A 17749-nucleotide genomic window follows, 5' to 3' on the forward strand; every position below is an offset into this window, starting at 1 on the left:
TGTTGTTCTCTGATCTCAGCCCCTCACACAGAGGGAAGAGAAGGGGCACGCAAAGGCAATGGAGCTGTTGATGAATGGAGAAGACAGTGGAGGTAAGACAGTCCCCAAATTCTTGCTAGTTCATTAAACTACAGCTATCACATGGGTGCACACATACATGCACGCATACACATGCATTCAATGCACACCAATTTTTTTTTTTTTAACAAACTGGAGCTTTTTATAACTTTATTCTGATCTCTCCTTGATTTCCCAAAACCAGCCACTTGGGGCCCTACTTCAAAGACACAGGATAAAGAAACAAACATCTTGAGAATAGGAAGATTCTCCCAGGCACAAAGCATAAAAAGCTCTCATCAGAGCCTGATGAAGACAACAGTGATGCGGACGCAGTGAGGACAGTCAGTGTCTTCCTATGATCAGTATGTGACGCTGTGTTAACAAACGAGCTAATTTCTGAACTCACTTTTACCCAGTACCATTCCGCAATGACTTCCACAGACCACGAAGGATAAAGTTCCTCCTTCACAAAACACAGGTGCTTCTGTCTGTTGGTCACCCAAGTAACAATAAGACAATCAGCAGCAGCCAGCTTAGGAACAGGCATGTGCTTTATCTGCTGCGGTGATAAACAACTGTACCTAAAAATGAGCAGGAAAAAACATGAGAAAATTAACTTCAAGAAAGAAATAAAAGCAGAGAAAAGAGCTGTAGGGCGCCAACCCCACTAATACACAGTTCCAGGGTCCCTTGCACGTGGTAACTATGGAGTCACACTGACACCTGGTGGACCCACTGGCACTTACACATGCCCTGAGTTTTCCATTTTACTAGTTTTAAATTGCCAGGCTGTTTGTTTTTGTTTTTTAAATTACTTTCAAATGACTTACATTTTGGTAATTTTCCCACAGGTAATATGCTTTTCCTCCCAGTCAGACTTACACAAATATTGTCTGGATTCCATCATGATGTGTTTCACAGGAGCCCCATCAGAGAGAGCCTTGCAAGTAGTGACCAGAATGGTGACATGTCTTGGTACAAAGAAGCACTGGTTTTGAGCCCAGTGATACAGAAGCCAGCCGCCTTCAGTGAGGGGCGGTACCCACTGTAAGCCTCAGTCTTGCACACACTGCTGACCCCTAGATCTCCTATCACCTTGCCCGACCTCACCCTCCCAGTGCAGCTTCAAGCCTGTCTACCACCATGCTCTTGTCATCCCATTTTCTCTCCCTCTGCATGCACTCATTTTAAAGGCCCACTGTCTTATACCTCCTGACCATTAACAGTACAAAGTCAACTTGTTTTGCCAGAACATTAATTGTTCTACAAATATCCAAAGAAATACAAGTCTTTCTCCAGCATTCCATAGACAACTGGAGATAATATGTTGGTATTCTAGACTCCATCAACTTTTGCAAAACCTCCCTTCTCTTTAAGCATCACCCAGTCACACTAGCCCCAAACCTCCCTCAATGAACACATTTTGTCCTCACTCTCGCTATTCAGTGTGCTGAAGCTCTGAGATCCCTCTGTCTCAACAAGAAAAGTCTTGACACTACCCTGGGCAACTTCAAATCACAAGCCATGTAACGTATACACAAATGTTAATTCACCTATTCAAACAATATATGCACTCACCCTCCAGTAACCCATTCCAATTACATAACTAGGCCTTGTCATTGTGCACACATGTGGATGTATGCATGCACATATACACGCACACAAGAGGGATGGACCTAGGGCCCTGTGCATGCAAAGCACACACAAAGCGTGACCACATGCACAGACAGCCAATGCCACAATGCAGTTCAACTTCTTCATACTCATAAATGAGGTGAAGAAACACATGGGGCAAAAGAATTAGACCACTGAAGGGCTCAGTCTATTCTCAGGTTCTCAAACCAGTCATGGATTCTTTCATTTACCCATGGTTACCTCTTCTCAGGTCCCTTGTCCATTATTTCCATTGGCATATGAAGTTATCTCATACCCAGCCTCTTCAGCTACCACACTGTCTCCTCCCTCCTTTATACACTTTATTTATCTACTTCACCACACCTTCTCTTTGCAAAAATATATGACAGCATCTGTGAAGTTTATCCTTCCAACTCTGTCTTTTCACTCCTACATTCCAACATCCTGCAATATCAATTATTGTTCCCTTGCTTCTGCATTGTCATCCTCCCTGGTAGTTCATCATCTTCTGGATTATGCTATTTGAAAAGAAGAGGAGAGAATGAAGAGAGGAAATGAAAGAGATGGAGAGAGAAGGAAAAAGGGAGGACATATGAGGCTTTTTTCGTAACATTAATTATGTTGGCATGTGTCTGTTTTAGGGTGTGTAGGGGTCAGAGAACAACCTGAGGGGATCAGTTCTTTCCTTGCATCATGTGAATTCCAGGGACTAAACTCAGGTCATCAGGCTTGGCAGCAAGTGCATTTTCCCAGTGAGCCACCTTGCAGGCCCAAGTATTATTTTAGCCTGGAATGTCTCCATAGGCTCATGCGTTGAGTGTTCAGTCTGGATTGCCATGCTGTTCTAAGAATCTAGCATCCAAATTATATAAAGATCTCTTACAAACCAACAATTTTAAAGATGCAATCCTAAAATATACATAGAAGCTTTTCTATAGAACATAAAGAACTGATAAGAATGTGAAACCGTCAGGTATGGGTTGGTCTTTAGAGAAACGCAGATCAAAACCATAAGATACCGCTTCATAGTAACATAGTTATAATTTGAATTATAAATAACAAGTATTGGTAAAGACATGAGGAGATGCCATTCTTGGTAGAGATGTAGAGTGATGTAGCAACTACAGAAAATGGTTTGGTGGGGTCCGAGAGTATTAAAGATGGACTCATCACAAGGCACAGCAACGTTAGACTCAGGTAAATGTCTAAGAGCATGGAAATGTATTCCCAGAGCTAGTCAAACTACAGAGTTTGAAGGAGCAGTCTTCACAACTAACCCCACTTTTTTTTTTATTTATTATGTATACAATGTTCTGTCTGTGTGTATGCCTGAAGGCCAGAAGAGGGCACCAGACCTCATTACAGATGGTTGTGAGCAACCATGTGGTTGCTGGGAAGTGAACTCAGGACCTTTGGAAGAGCAGGCAATGCTCTTAACCTCTGAGCCATCTCTCCAGACCCCTAACCCCACTTTTAAAACCAACCATCATTCTCTAAAATCATCTCAGATTCAACAGTCTGTCAGAGAATTCACAAACTTACTAATGCTCTTGCAGGCAGTTGTGAGGAGCCACACATCTCAGTACAGCCAGATCTACAGTCAGTGTGCTACAGAGGCCATCTGGGACAACGGGTGAATCAGAATAAATTCACGTATGACACTAATGTGTCCATAGGGGATTTATATTAAAGTTAGCTGTTTACTTGATGTCTAATGTGTCCACAGGAGTTTTATATTAATGTTAGCTGTCTACACGATAACTGCATTGTGGTCATATAACAACACCTCTGCTTTTTTTTTTTCTCAAATATACTTCAAATTTTAAGAGTAACTGTCTCTTATTTCATTCTCAAATGGTTCCAAAAACATATAGACACGTATAGAGATACAGATACACTAACAAACATAGATATCTATACACTTCAGAAGAGATACATGAATTCTTTGCACAACTCATACAACTTAAAAAGAAAATTATCACACACCTTCTAGACAAAAATCAAAAGTAAGCTAAAGATAATTGCTGAGAGGAAGACCTTCAGTCTAAGTTTATAACAAAGCAGGAATGTGAGATCTGGGAAGCTGAAGGGTGAGAAGAAGTGAAAGTATTCACCAGAAGTACAAGTTCATTCACAATGCAGTTAGTAAGAGTAAACACCATCCCAGGAACCAACTGCGATTATCTTATGAGACGACATAAACTAAGTTATGATAAAATACATGACCTAGATGATTCACTCCTAGTACATTACTGCAAGTTTCTGAATGCGACAGGGAAGAAGGCAAAAGGATGGCGTTCAGTGCTGCTGAGGGAACCGTGAATGGTTCAGGCCTCAGTCACAGCAGCAGACACTGTTCCACAGATATAGGAGTTTCAGTTCAAGTATCTAGAATCAAGGAAAGTAATTCTTTGATGAATGTTTTATCAGAAGCTTCAGATAACTGCTCTCATGTTTACAGTATACTAAACTAGAATGCACAAAGAACTGTGGCTTCCAGAAAGCAACCTAACAAACACGTTGTCCCCACTTACCTGTTACTTCTTTTAACCGATTTATTCTGCCATGGTGGATCAATCACAATGACATCAAACGTCTTACTACCTGAAATCAAAGACACATTTTCAAAAAACATCCTCTGTATGAGTTTCAGAGGTAAACACTAGGTTTGAGGAGAAGCCATAGAGCCCACACTCTCATAATCAAGCTCTGAGCTAAATCCCCAGACCCTTCAGAAATAAGAACTGAACAAATAAAGCACGTGTGCACACACACACGTGTGTACACATACACTAATGACTAAAAATAAAATTAAGACAAAAAAATTAAGGAGGACCCAGCAGATGCTCTGCTGATCTGGGCTGGATCCCCAACCCACACGAGGGTAGAAGAGGAGAAGAGTCCCCAGAGCTGTCCTCTGACCTCCACACACGCCACAGACATACACAATGGTCATAAGAAATCAATACATTTCTAAAGTAAAGTACTGTTTTTTGAACCAAAGACATTGGGCATGTTCAGCAAGCTGTGTAACTGAGCTATAGCTCTAGCCCAAGGAAGGTCTTTCATTATAAACGCAAACACAATGGAATACAACAAAAGCGTTTATGGTTTTTATTCAGATACCGTAACTCTGGACCTTTGAGACAACAGCAATTGCAACTGTACACACTGACTTCTGCAGAGTCATCTACGGAAGGTTACAGTTCACTAAGCAAGGTCCTAAGAACTTGAAAATCCCCTTAGAAGCCGGGCAGCCTCATTAATGGTCCTCCTGATCATTACTTTTTAAACTTTCTCTTTTTTAAACATTTTTATTTTGAAATTTCAGTTTTATAGGTGATGTGGTAACCGTAAGAAAACTTCTCCAGTTATCAAAAAATTCTTAAGACTTTTCCTTTCTTATCCATACCAAAATCAGAATCACATATTGCTTTTAGTTACCCCATCTCCTATTTCAGATTATTTCAGATGTCCCTAACTTGGGCTTGGTATTTCCTCATCACTAAATTTAGATCCTGTATTTCTGGCAAGGCTGTTACCAAAGTAAGTCTGCGGCACTATACCAGAGATGCAGGTGATTTAGGATGTCAAACTGGGGCAAAGCATCACTCTGCTAAAGTGCTATCTGCTGGGTCTGTCCAGCTTATTTTGCTCATAAACAATTAGCTGTGACAAGATAGGTTAAAAGCATGAGGACACTCGCTCCCCATCTCACCCACTACTTTACCACTCAGTGGTTTGTCAAATGGAAATTTTCTGAATCCATTATTCTATTCATGTTAGCCAATTGGAATTTATTCTAAGGAGGAGTTGTTCTTTCCCATCAATTATATAACATAGATATATTTGATAAATGTGCAAACTCATAGGTAATCTAAAGGATACAAATTAAAATGAGGATAGAGGGAAGCAGGTAGGCTGACTGCTGGTCTTCACCTGCCCCCCAGTCTCATCCCCAGCTCTGGAGCAGACCACCTGCTGCAGACCCCCCTCCCTCACGGCTCTCATCTTCAGTGGATCACACAGATCTTCAACTCTCCTCCCCCCACTCACTGCTTTATCCCAGCCCCTAATTCCATCAGGCATTCCCTGAGAACTCATGGGCCAAGCAGGCCAGAAAGTCAGATCGGCCACCAGAGCAAGTGGATGAGCTTCAACTCTTCTCTCTCCCTCCTCTCCTCCACATCCAATCCCCCAGCCTCATCCCAGCTCTGCAGCAGACTACCTATTGTGGCCTCTCCCCACTCTTTGCCACCATTCTCAGGGGACTAAGCAGAACCTGGGGAAACACCACACTTTCCTCCCTCCTGTGGACCTCCTCAGGACGCTCCAAGTCCACCCCAATTCCCAAGTGTCAGCTCCCAATATTGGATTCCTACCCATGCCAATTTGATTGTCCAGTCTGAGAAGAATTCCCTGACTGCCAGGCAACACACAGGTACCATACTCTCTCAAAAAGGAGGAGGGGGGGGGGACAGAAACCAAGGAACAATACATCCAACCCAACAAAAACAAGACCAAATATCAGCACGTAGAATTAGAATGTTCCCAACCCCTGATGCCTAGACACCAGTGTAAAAACACAATCAATAGCCGGGCGGTGGTGGCGCACGCCTTTAATCCCAGCACTCGGGAGGCAGAGGCAGGTGGATCTCTGTGAGTTCGAGGCCAGCCTGGTCTACAAGAGCTAGTTCCAGGACAGGAACCAAAAGCTACAGAGAAACCCTGTCTCGAAAAGTCCAAAAAAAAAAAAAAACCACAATCAATAACAGCCAGGACAGTATGTCTAGAGAGCCCAGCAACCCTAGCACAGAAGGCTCTGAATCTTCCAACATTGATGAAGTACATGTAAAAGACATTAAAACAGCCATGATGAAATGATAGAGGTCCTAAAAGAAAAACAAACAAATCCCTTAAAGAGTTCTATGAAATCACAAACAGTAGAAGGAAATGAATAAAACCATTCAAGACCTAACACTAAAGAAAGTCCCCTAGCCACAAACTAGTCAAAACACTAAATGTATAGAATAAAGAAAGAGTATTAAATAAAAGCTTCAAGGAAATAAGACCAAGTAACATACAAATGAAGACCTAACAGAATTATACCCAACTTCTCATGGAGACTCTAAAAGCCAGTAGGGGCTGCACAGATGTTTTACAGACTCTAAGAGACCGCACATGCCAGCCCTACACTACTGTACCCAGAAAAATTCTCAGTAACATTAGCTGGACAAAGTAAGACATCCACTAGAAAACCAAATTTAAGCAATATCTGTCTACAAGTCTAGCCCTACAGAAAGCACTAGAAGGAAAAATCCAGCCCAAAGAGGTCCACCACACCAGAGAAAACACAAGAAATAAATAATCCCAAACTAGCAAATCAAAACAGAGAAAACGCATACACACTCCCCACCACAACAAAATAACAAGAATCAACAAACACTGCTCACTGATATCCCTCAACGTCGGTGGTCTCGATTTCCACTAACAAGACACAGACTAACAGAATGGATGCAAAAGCAGGATCCACACTTCTACAACATCCAAGAAACACACCTGAACATCAAGAATAGACATCACCTCGAGTAAAATTAAAAATGGAAAGGACCCAAAAAGTAAGCCATTTTAATATCTGACAAAATAGCCTTCAAACCAAAACTAATCAGAAGAGATCAAGGACATTACATATTCAAAGGTAAAATTCACCAAGAGGGCATTGCAGTGTAAAGATTAATGCACCATATACCATGGCACCCGAGTTAGTAAAAGAAAAACTACTATAGCCTAAATCACATATTGACCCTTACACATTTTTGTGGGTAACTTCAATACCCCACTCTCACCAATAGACAAAAACTAAAGATAGAAATGCTGGAGCTAACTGGTGTCATAAACAAAACGGACCTACCTGATATTTACAGAATATTTCACCCAAACACCAAAGAATAATACCTTCATCTCAGCACTTCATGGAACATTCTCCAAAAATGACCACATACTCGGGCACAAAGCAAGTCTCAACAGATACAAGAAAACCAAAACAACACCATGCATCCTATCTGACCATCCTGAATTAAAACTAGGTATCTTTTTTGTTTGGTTGGTTGTTTGGTTTGGTTTGGTTTTTCAAGTCAGGGTTTCTCTGTGTAGCAGTCCTGGCTGTCCTGGAACTGACTTTGTAGATCAGGTTGACCTCAAACTCACTGAGATCTACATGTTCCTGCCTCCCAAAGTACTGGGGTTAAGGCATGCACCACCACTGCCTGTTAAATCTGGATAGCAATGACAGAAACAACACAAAGTTTACAGACTCATGGAAACTGGATTCACTAATGAATGAAAAAAAATGGCTCAAGATAGAAATAAGAAAGAAATTAAAGACTTTTTGGAACTGAAAGAAAATGAAACGTAACATACCCAAACTATGGGACACAACAAAAGTAGTTAGTTCTAAGAGGCAAGTTTGTAATACCAAGTGCCTACATTAAAAAACAACTGAAGATGTCTTATTGTAGCAATTTAATAGCATACCTGAAGGTTCAGAACAAAAAGAAGAAATCACATCCAAAATGAATAGATAGCAAGAAATAATCAAATCAAGGATGAAATCAATAAAATAAAACTACAAAAACCAATGAAACAAAAAGTTAGGTTTTTGAGAAAATCAATAAGATTGACAAACCTTATTTAAATTAACTAAAAGGTGGAAAGAGAATATCAAAATTAACAAAATCAGAAATAAAAAGAGGGACATAACAACAGACACTGAGAGAATCCAGAGAATCACAAGGACATGCTTTAGAAACCTGTACTAAAATCTAAAAGAAATGGGTCATTTTCTCTATACCACTTACCAAAGTTAAATCAAAATCGGATAAATAATTTAATTAGACCTATAACCCATAGTGAAATAGAAGCAGTCATTAAAAGTCTAGCAATCAAAAAGAAAGCCCAGGGTCTTTATTTTTTTGTTTTAACATAAAAAATCTACCAAACTGTCAAAGAAAAAGTTAATGTCAATATTCCTCAAATTATTCCACAAAATAAAAATATAAGGAAATTGCCCAATTTGTTTTATGAGGACACAGCTACCCCAATCCCTAAACCACACAAAAACACAACAAGAAAGAGGATTACAGACCAATTTTCCTTATGAATGTAGGTGCAAAAATTCTCAATAAAAATGCTTGCAAACTGAATCCAAAAACAAATTTAAAAGTAGGCTTCATCCCAGAGATGCAGGATGGTTCAACATATAAAAATCAGTAAATGAGCCAAGTGGTGGTGGTGCACGCCTTTAGTCCCAGCACTTGGAAGGCAGAGGCAGGTGGGTCTCTGTGAGTTTGAGGCCAGCCTGGTCTACAACAGCTAGCTCCAGGACAGACTCCAAAGTTACAGAGAAACCCTGTCTCAAAAACAAAACAAAACAAAACAAAACAAAAAAAATCAGTAAATGTATCTATCAAATAAACAAACTGAAAGACAAAACTACATGATCATCTCATTAGATATAAAAAAGACCTTTGACAAAATCCAACGCTCTTCATGAAAAAAGTTCTGGAGAGATTAAGGAGATATACCTCAACCTAAAAAGGGTAGTTTATAGCAAGTCCATAGCCAGCATCAACTTAAATGAAGAGAAACTCAAAGCGATTCCACTAAACTCAGTAAAAAGACAAGGTGGTCCAATCTATCACCATTCAATATAGTACTTGAAGTTCTACCTAGAGCAGTAAGGCAACTAACAAGGGCATAAAATTGGAAAGGAAGAAGAGAAAGTATCTTTATTTACAGATGATATAATATTTTTTTATTTATTATGTATACAATATTCTGTCTGTGTGTATGTCTGCAGGACAGAAGAGGGCACCAGACGTCATTATAGATGGTTGTGAGCCACCATGTGGTTGCTGGGAATTGAACTCAGGACCTTTGGAAGAGCAGGCAATGCTCTTAACCACTGAGCCATCTCTCCAGCCCCTACAGATGATATAATAGTACACATAACTGGCCTTAAAAATTTTTCTGGGAAACTCCTACAGCTAATAAACACTTTCAGCAAAGTAGCTAGATACGAAATTAACTGACAAAAATCAATAGCCTTTGTGTATACAAATGACAAATGGACTGAGAAAGAAATCAGGGAAGCAACACCTTCCCTAATAGCCTCAAATAACATAAAGTATCTTGGGACAACTAACGAAGCAAGTGAAAGACTTGTACGATAAAAATTTTAAAACACTGTCAGGCGGTGGTGGCGCACGCCTTTAATCCCAGCACTTGGGAGGCAGAGGCAGGCGGATCTCTGTGAGTTCTAGGCCAGCCTGTCGACAGAGTGAATTCCAGGACTGGCTCCATAGTGACTGAGAAACCCTGTCTCGAAAAACCAAACCGAAACAAAACCTTTAAGACACTAAAGAAATAAAATGGTGAATGAATGTATCAGAAGATGGAAAGATCTGCCATGCTCATGGATCAGTAAGAATAACATAGTAAAAAGGCCCATCCTGTCAGGAGCAATCCACAGATGCAATGCACTCCCCAGCACAATTTCAACACATTTCTTCATGGATCTTGAAAGGATAATTTTCAGCTTCATATGAAAACACATACAAAATACACATACAAAAAATAGGTTAGTTAAAATAATCCTGGGTGGTAAAACTGCTGGATGTATCACCATCCCTTATTTAAAACTGCACTACAGAGCTATAGCAATAAAACAGCAAGGAACTGAAATAAACACAAACATGTTGATAAGTGGAATCAAATTGAGGATCCAGACATAAATTCACATACCTATGCACACCTGATCTTTGATAAAGAAACCAGAAATACATGGGGGGAGAGACAGGATCATCATCAAATAGTGGTGGTTAAACTGGATGATTATATGTAGAGAATTCCAAATAAATCCATACTTATCACCCTGCACAAAATTCAACTCCAAACTGATCAAAGAGCTCAGTCAAGTAGAGCATGAGACTCTTACTCTCAGGGATGTGGGTTTATGCCCCACACTGGGCCCCAGGTGTAGGCAAGGGTGAGTCCATGAGAGCCCAAAATAAAAGAATATCAAATATTTATTGGGGAACACTCATGAGTAACAATAAGGTGAAGAGTCACCACTGTCCTCTGCCCTGGAAGCAATGGAAGCTGCAACCAGATCTCCAACCACCATACAAGAGAGTAAGAGACTGTTCCTCTCCCTTATAAGAGATCATGTTGGGACACAGAAGCCACCCTAATGCTGAGACCCCCTCCCCTCAAAAAAATATTTTAGTGGAAAGGAATTCTCACACAGATCTCAACCTAAAAACAGATATCTTGAACCTAACAGAAGAAAAAGTAGGGAACAGCCCTGAACTCAATGGCATGGGAAAAGACTTTCTAAACAGAACACTATTAACACAGACACTAAGATCAACAATTAATAAATGGAATCTCATGAAACTGAAAAGCTTCTGCATGGCAAAAGATCCCATCATTCAGACAAAGTGGCAGCTTACAGAATGGTAAAATATTTTTTTTATCAACTACACATCTAATAGAGGGCTAATATCCAAAATTATATATAAAACTCAAACAAAATGTATAAAGAACTCAAAAGACTAGATATCAAGTAAACAAATGACTCAATTAAAAAATGGGGTATAGAGCTAAACAGAGAATTCTCAATAGGGGAATCTTAAATGGCTGAGAAACACTTAAATGTTCAACATTCTCAGTCATTAGTGAAATGCAAACCAAGTCTGCTTTGAGAGTCCATTAGCATCAATGTCAGAATCCCTAGCATCAATAACACAAGTGACAGCTCCTGCTGGCAAGGACATAGAGTACGGGGGACTCTCATCCACTGCTGCTGGGAGTGCAGACCACTGGGATTAAAGGCGTTTCTATGACAAACTAGAGTGGCTACTGAGATTAAAGGTGTGTGCTACCACTTACTCTCTGATCTTCAGCTAAGCTTTCTTTATTAAAATACTAATGAAATATCACTACACGTAATGCTCAGGAAACATTGTAAAGGAGGAGACACAGATTATAAGAGCCAGAGGATCATGGAGTTTGCTGTGACATTGTATCTCCTAGGAATGTCAGAAGCTACACCCACAAAATCTCATTAACATGACTGCTTAAATATGAGCTGGAGAAGGACAACAGGCAATGCTATAGTGGACAAGGGGCCAACCAGCCCTACACAAAGAACTATAGGGAACTCACAAATGCCAGGAGTGGAGAAATAGTTTTAGTCTTACTGAGGGAAGAGTACACCGATTGCTTATCCAATACCAAACGGTGAGCCCTGAAAACATACATACAAATAACATTATACTAAGTTAAAGTATGTGTGTGTTATAGTTTCTTAGGTAGTTAACAGTATGATTCCTTAGGATTTTTTCACATATTCATACTATTATTTTGCTCTCCTTTTTCCCTGTGTATTTATCTCCCTTGAACCTAATTATAACCCTGAAAGCATACAGACAAGTATCATACAGACTGAGCAGATTACATACATATATGCATGTAACAAAATTAATGAAAAATCCATCAATTTGAAAGGGAACAAAGAGGCATATATGAGAGGGTTTGAAGAAAAAAAGTAAAAGGAGAAATGATGTTTAATTGTTGCAAAATATTTGTTTAACTATGTAAAGATTGTTGCATTTGTTTAATTATATGTAAAAATGTGTTGCTGTTTTACTTGATTAGTCTAACAAAAAGCTAAATGGCCAATAGTGAGGAAGAAGTATAGGCAGGACTTGCAGGCAGGGAGACTAAGTAGGAGGAGGAATTTAGGCTTAGAAAGGAAGAAAGAAAAAGAGATACCAGGGAGAAACCAGTGGCCAGCCAGACACACACAGAGGAAGCAGGAAAGCAGGACACACAGAATGGAAGAAAGGTAAGAAGCCCCAAGGGAAAATGTAGATGAATAGAAACAGGTTCAATTAAGTTAAAAGAGCTGGTGGGACGAGCCTAAGCTAAGACTAAGCACTTATAATTAATAATAAGCATTCATAATAAATTATTTGGGAGTTGCTTGGTGGCCCAAGGAAAATTCCAACTATACATAATACAATAAATAAAATAAGGAAGTAGTTGTTTTTAACCTCACTTAATCCTCAGTGGCCTTCAGAAGTAGGCATAGAAAGCAAGCATGTTAGGTTTTTGTGTGTCTATGACTACCAGCCTGGTGACTGTAGACTTCTACTTTTTAAACTTTATACAAAAAAAATGTTTCAAGAAGTTTGATAAGGAATGACTTTAGAAGGACTAGTATCTGAAAACTTGTTGTTTTTGTGGTTTCTTTTTAGCACCTATAGAACATTAATCCTTTCTCACTGCAGTCTTCTGTAAAAAGAATCCAGGAATAGTTAATGCATAAACCATAGCTATTATAATAGTCTTACTAATTGGCCTTGTAATGACAAAATATGGGAGATCTTGGTCAGAGATAATACTTCCAATTCAACTTTCTTAGCTAAAGTGATTTTGTATTTCTTCTATAGACCCTTCTCAAACTCACAGAGATCCCCCTGCCTCTGCCTCCTAAGTGCTGGGATTAAAGGAGTGCACCACTACTGTCCCACAAATTTTATATTTCTTAAGGCATCTTGAAACTAAGATGAGTGTAAATCCACAGTGGTTGAAAAGAATTTTAAGGAATTTCAGTCATGACAAAACTGCATAGGAATAGTTTTTGTCTTTTTTTTTAAAACAAAAAAAAGATCTTTATTGTTTTTATTTTATGTGTAAAGTGTTTTGCCTACATGTATGTCTGTATACCACATGTATGTCTGATGTCCACCAATGCCAGAAGAGGGCATAAGACCTCCTAAAATTAGAATTATAGTTGTGGGTCCTGGGGATTTAACCCAGTTGTTTGGAAGAGCAGGCAGTGCTCTTAACCACTGAGCCATCTCACCAGCCCCAGGGATATTTAAAAAAACAACAACAACAATAACAAACTCTATGGAAAACAACTGGGCATTGCTGCAAAAGTACTTGATTGTCTCAAACACAGATGAGTTAACCCATCTCCCAGGAGGAAAGGACTTAATTGTCTCCAACACAGATGAGTTAACCCATCTCCCCATAGGAAAGGACTTGATTGTCTCAAACACAGATGAGTTAACCCATCTCCCTGTAGGAAAGTACTTGATTGTCTCAAACACAGATGAGTTAACCCATCTCCCCGTAGGAAAGTACTTGATTGTCTCAAACACAGATGAGTTAACCCATCTCCCAGGAGGAAAGGACTTGATTGTCTCCAACACAGATGAGTTAACCCATCTCCCCATAGGAAAGGACTTGATTGTCTCAAACACAGATGAGTTAACCCATCTCCCCGTAGGAAAGGACTTGATTGTCTCCAACACAGATGAGTTAACCCATCTCCCCATAGGAAAGTACTTGATTGTCTCCAACACAGATGAGTTAACCCATCTCCCCGTAGGAAAGTACTTGATTGTCTTCAACACAGATAAGTTAACCCATCTCCCCGTAGGAAAGGACTTGATTGTCTCAAACACAGATGAGTTAACCCATCTCCCCGTAGGAAAGTACTTGATTGTCTCCAACACAGATGAGTTAACCCATCTCCCCGTAGGAAAGGACTTGATTGTCTCCAACACAGATGAGTTAACCCATCTCCCCGTAGGAAACTATGTGCTTTTGCACGATGTTTGTACTCAACATTTCTTTTTCTTAAAAGAATGACGTTAAAAGTTTAAAAGTAACATAAAAGGTAAGAAGTGAAAAAAACTTAAAGGCTAGGAAACACCTGGGAATTAATATTCACAACTAAAATATTTTCATTTTGATAGATAAATTCTCAAACACAAGTGTGTTCTGAATTCCTGAGCACATTAAGTATTATATTTGCTTTCTCAAATGCCAGTTCTTTAACCCTTTACTTGTCATAAAATGCATTTATTTTTAGAAAGCAGGAGGTAGGTATGGTGATGCAGACCTAGAATCTAAGCATCCAGGAAACTAAGACAAAGTCGAGCACAATTGAGATATCAGGGCCATCCTGGGTTGCACAGCAAGTTCAATGCCAGCCTGGGCTACTTAACAAGACTGTCTCAGAAATAAACAACAGAGCAAAGTCAGCATTTGATATCTGAACTTACATTCCAAGTTCAAACTCCTCTGAGATGACAGAAAAATTATCTTTTTCTGAAACAAACATAAAACTACTTACAGTTCAGAAGTGGCTGCATACAAGAAATGTCAGACAAGAGAAAGCTGCTGTTTGGTGGTAGCAGGTACTTCTGACCCATTAAATTAATCATTCTGGAAAAGTTTGCGTTGTTTTCAATGACCTGTGATGATAAATCCAGCTCTATAACAGACATATCATCTTCTGCCAACGGGAGCGTCTGAAGATGCATGTCTTCAAGGGAAGGCAAGTGCTTTGCCATTTCACATAATTCTGACAAGTTGCAAGCATCGAGTGGTAATGGGACGCGGCCACTATTTCCATGCTGGGTTTCAACAATGGGGCAGAGAACACCACTTTTGAGACCTTCTTGGATTAACTGCGAGGATCCACCCAAAACCAGCTCTCTGATCTATGGGGGAAAAAATTGTTTAAAGTACATTAAAATAATGCTGGTTTAAAATTATTTTCCAGGGGCTGGAAAGATGGCTCAGCAATTAAGAGCACTAGCTGTTCTTAAAGAGAATCTGGGTTCAGTTCTCAACTCCTACGCAGTCGCTCACAATCAGCTGTCAATCCAGTTCCAGGAGCTCTATCACCCTCTTCTGGCCTCAGAGGGCACCCAGGTAACATATGATACACAGACATGCATGCAGGCGAAACATCCACACACATAAAGTAAAATTAGATTACAATTAAATTTCCAAATAATTAAATTTGTGCTGTGCTTTGAATATCTTATTTCATTTATTAAAATCTACTCTTATTAAGCTCAGAGTTATTTTAGAGTATAATGGGACTATAAGAGTGTTGACTACTTTTGAACTCTATGGAATTAAACATACCTCATAAACCCCCTATGACGTAATGTGACAAGATATGTATACAAAATGCTGAAGCTTTGAGCCAAAACTAACTTTTCCTTGCTTAGGTTGTTTCTCTTAGATACCTGGCTGTGGTGATGAGAAAAATAACCACTGCTTATGCTCACTTAGGCTCTGCAGAGAAAAACCTCACAATGTTCATGTAGGACATGGGGACAAAGGGCACCTGTCAACAAAAAGTGTATGTTTTTCCTTGTGGCAGGAACCAGAGTCCTTTGTCCTGGTCCAGACATTCCACGTCTTCTGCAACATCTATGAAACTTCATGGCAGGCTAACTTATACACTTCCTAAATCTAGGTCTTCACCGTCCTCACAGAGTGTTGGGTAATCACATCTTCAGTACAGGGGAAATACTGACCTTAGACACTTAGACACTGCTCTAAACCCATCTTTGAAAACCCAACAGAAAGGGTAAAACAAGTAACACAAATTCTGCAGACAGTGAAGTTCTCAATGTTACACCTAGGAGCACCATAACAGTTACAGAACATAATCTTCAACCCCACATTATAATCTCAAAGATAATGTATATGCTGGGCAATGAAACAAAACCCTACAAACTTAAAGGAACCAGAATTTATTTTTCTACCCAAAGGATTTAAGTTAGAAATCAAGAACAAATTGATACTAAAATCAACCAAGAGCCCGGCGGTGGTGGCTCACGCCTTTAATCCCAGCACTAGGGAGGCAGAGGCAGGCGGATCTCTGTGAGTTTGAGACCAGCCTGGTCTACAGAGCTAGTTCCAGGACAGGCTCCAAAACCACAGAGAAACCCTGTCTCGAAAAACTAAAAAAAATAAATAAATAAAATAAAATCAACCAAATGCAAATGAAATAGTTCTCTTCTGAATAATTCATGCAGGTCAAAGATGAAATTACAAGAGAGATTAGAAAATGTTATTCTCACAATGGAAGTAAAAATATAAAATATCAAGATACCTAGACTCATAACGTGATTTCATTTCATACCCATTAGGATGGCAATTACAAAATAAAACAAAATGTTTTGATGAAAAAGTAGAAAAACTGGTATGCAATGTTGGTGGAAATACAAAAATTGTGCAGCGGCTATGAAAACCAGGATGGCAGTTTCTGGGGGAAAAAACGATTCAATGTATAATCTAACTACTCCATGACTTCTACAGTAGTGATATGATAATATCTACCAAATGTTCAAACCAAGATAATTAAGGGGAAGGAGAACAAAAAAAATGCATGTTTTCTCTCATGCAGAATGTAGACTTGATGATCTATGCATTTATATCACTATTTAAGCCTGTGTGTATATATGCATCATGAAGGAAGAAGGGGTCTACTTGGAGGGAAGAAGGAACTACCAAGAAGGGTTAAAAAGAGGGAGAAAAGTAATGAGGGGGTAGAATATGAGCAAAGTACAATGATATATATATATATATATATGTGTGTGTGTGTGTGTGTGTGTGTGTGTGTGTGTATGTATATGTATATGTATGAAAATGTCATGATGAACCTCATCACATTATAGGCTAACTAAAACAATTAAGTCTAAAATCAGCAATTCATCGTAATACGCGACATCAAGCTATGTTCGTGGAGCTGGCCCTCTGGAGCCTCCCTCCAGGCAGCAGTCATCATCTAGAGCTGTAGTATTCTTATTCCCATGTTGAACCTGTGGGCAGGTTTCTTGCTGTTTTCAGAGATGTAGAGGGTATTTCCCTCTATTCATAATTCTCTGTGTTATATATTTCATCTTTACATCACTTGCAATACTTAAAATACAAATTGTACAGACTTTTTAAAGGTTCTAATTCATTCTATGCATTTTTGGCAAATTTACCTCTGCAAAAGTACATTATCAAACTGATTTCATACATAAGAACGCCTCATTCTACTCTCCCCATCCTTCCACCCATCACTGCTCCCCTGTCTATCCTCCAATGATTCTGTTTTCATATCATTCACATATATATATATATATATATATATATATATGGTCAAGTAACAGTCTATGTTCAACCG

General features: G+C 39.3%; 1 protein-coding gene across 4 annotated transcripts in view; it reads right to left on the reverse strand.

Moving 5' to 3' along the window:
• LOC121458943 (N(6)-adenine-specific methyltransferase METTL4-like) overlaps positions 1 to 17749 on the reverse strand; it is a 34116-nt gene that overhangs the window by 7363 nt on the left and 9004 nt on the right. For all 4 annotated transcript variants that reach the window (XM_041668378.1, XM_041668375.1, XM_041668377.1 and 1 more), the window contains exons 4-6: positions 14909 to 15278; positions 4230 to 4299; positions 467 to 641 (exon numbers count right to left, since the gene is read on the reverse strand). In XM_041668378.1, the coding sequence (XP_041524312.1) occupies positions 467 to 641; positions 4230 to 4299; positions 14909 to 15278 (615 nt within the window). The remainder of the gene's footprint in view (positions 1 to 466; positions 642 to 4229; positions 4300 to 14908; positions 15279 to 17749) is intronic.

Source organism: Microtus oregoni, unplaced genomic scaffold, assembly GCF_018167655.1.
Source record: "Microtus oregoni isolate MIOR12 unplaced genomic scaffold, Mior012 000018F_ref0000195, whole genome shotgun sequence".
In the NCBI taxonomy this organism is placed as follows: Eukaryota; Metazoa; Chordata; class Mammalia; order Rodentia; family Cricetidae; genus Microtus; species Microtus oregoni.